The sequence below is a fragment of the Cladophialophora immunda genome (genome assembly GCF_000835495.1).
Source record: "Cladophialophora immunda strain CBS 83496 unplaced genomic scaffold supercont1.250, whole genome shotgun sequence".
NCBI classification, from domain to species: Eukaryota; Fungi; Ascomycota; class Eurotiomycetes; order Chaetothyriales; family Herpotrichiellaceae; genus Cladophialophora; species Cladophialophora immunda.
Genome location: NW_015622790.1, coordinates 1 through 1,255, shown reverse-complemented (window position 1 = coordinate 1,255; position 1,255 = coordinate 1). Strand labels below are relative to the sequence as shown.

The 1,255-nt window shown below is 52.1% G+C and overlaps 1 protein-coding gene across 1 annotated transcript; it reads left to right on the top strand.

The window, feature by feature from the left end:
- Positions 1–119: 119 nt before the first annotated feature.
- Positions 120–1,250, top strand: PV07_12866 (uncharacterized protein; the record flags this gene model as incomplete). Its single annotated transcript, XM_016400437.1, has 2 exons — positions 120–139; positions 197–1,250. Coding segments are annotated over 2 exons (1,074 nt in total), but the record flags the coding sequence as incomplete, so codon positions are not given.
- Positions 1,251–1,255: the final 5 nt, after the last annotated feature.

The following is a 1,255-nucleotide window of genomic DNA, read 5'->3' as shown; positions in this document are numbered from 1 at the left end:
GCTGGCTCTCCTTGAAGTTCGATCCCAGCAAGGATCAGCGTGTAAAGCTCGTCAGACTCTATTATGAACTGGCTCTGGCCCCTGGGATCGATCCCGGTGTGGGCGAACACTTCGCTAGCATGTTCATGCTACTTACCAAGTCTGTTGTCTCCCAAGCCACGCCTCCGAAGGACTCTCGTCACTGACATCTCTGCAGACGAAAACACTACTTGCGACCTTCCCTTGACCTAACCCTCGACTGGCGACCGCTCTTCCGAGAGATCAAAGTATTCGTGCTGCCAAGGGAGTCGGGCTTGATGCAGACAACAAACCTCAAGAGGAATATCGAGACACTCATTGGGATCGGTTCCTTCGCCCAACTATATTTTGACCCAGAGGACATCCCTGCTATGCTAGAGGAAATCCTCCCTCACTTCACCATGTCCTCGACCGAGGGCGCCTTTGTGGTGATTGGACTGCTCAATATGCTGCTGCCAACAGGACCTCCACCGCCAAGTCGTTCGGATTTGAATCCCCAACATTTTCTTCCAACCTTCTTCCACCTCTGGTCCCTGGTAAACCGCTCCCGAACCGTCGATGTCGCCCTTGTCGATCTTCTCTCTCGCCTGGCCCGGGATTCACTGCCTAGTAAACAGGTCGGATTCTCCGAGTTCGGGATATTCACCGCGGAGCAGTCCACATTGATTACAACCGCAGTTTTGAGGTTGCTAGAGATCCCTGTCGGGCAATCCACCTCGCCTTACAGCGCTCTGGTGGACATAACAGCCGACACGGTGTTTCTACTGGGTCTTGATCCGCACGAAACCCCCGTTTCACGCCACATCGCTCTGTGGTTTGTGATGTCGTTATCACCAGCCTGTTTGGGAAAAAAGACCTCGGTTCTTTCACTCCTCGAGACACTGATCCAGGCAATTGAGACTTTCTTCCACCCGTCAAACTCCGGCGATTGGACTCACACCCTGGCTCAACTTGTGTTCCATCTGGCAGATTTCTTTGTCATGCGGTGGAACACGGAACGCAATGGGGAAGTGGAAGTCTCAGAAGAGCGAAAGCTAAATGAACCACTGCGAAAACGATTTGTCCTCTGCCTACGAGAAGTCATTTTCATGGGCATCTATGCCAAAAGCGGAACAGCCATGAGCTATTCATTGTCCACGCTGCAAGCTCTAGCATTTTTGGAGCCAAACTTAATCCTTCCCGGTGCTCTCCAACGTATTTATCCCTCAATGCAAGGACTTGTTGAGGTACACCGAAC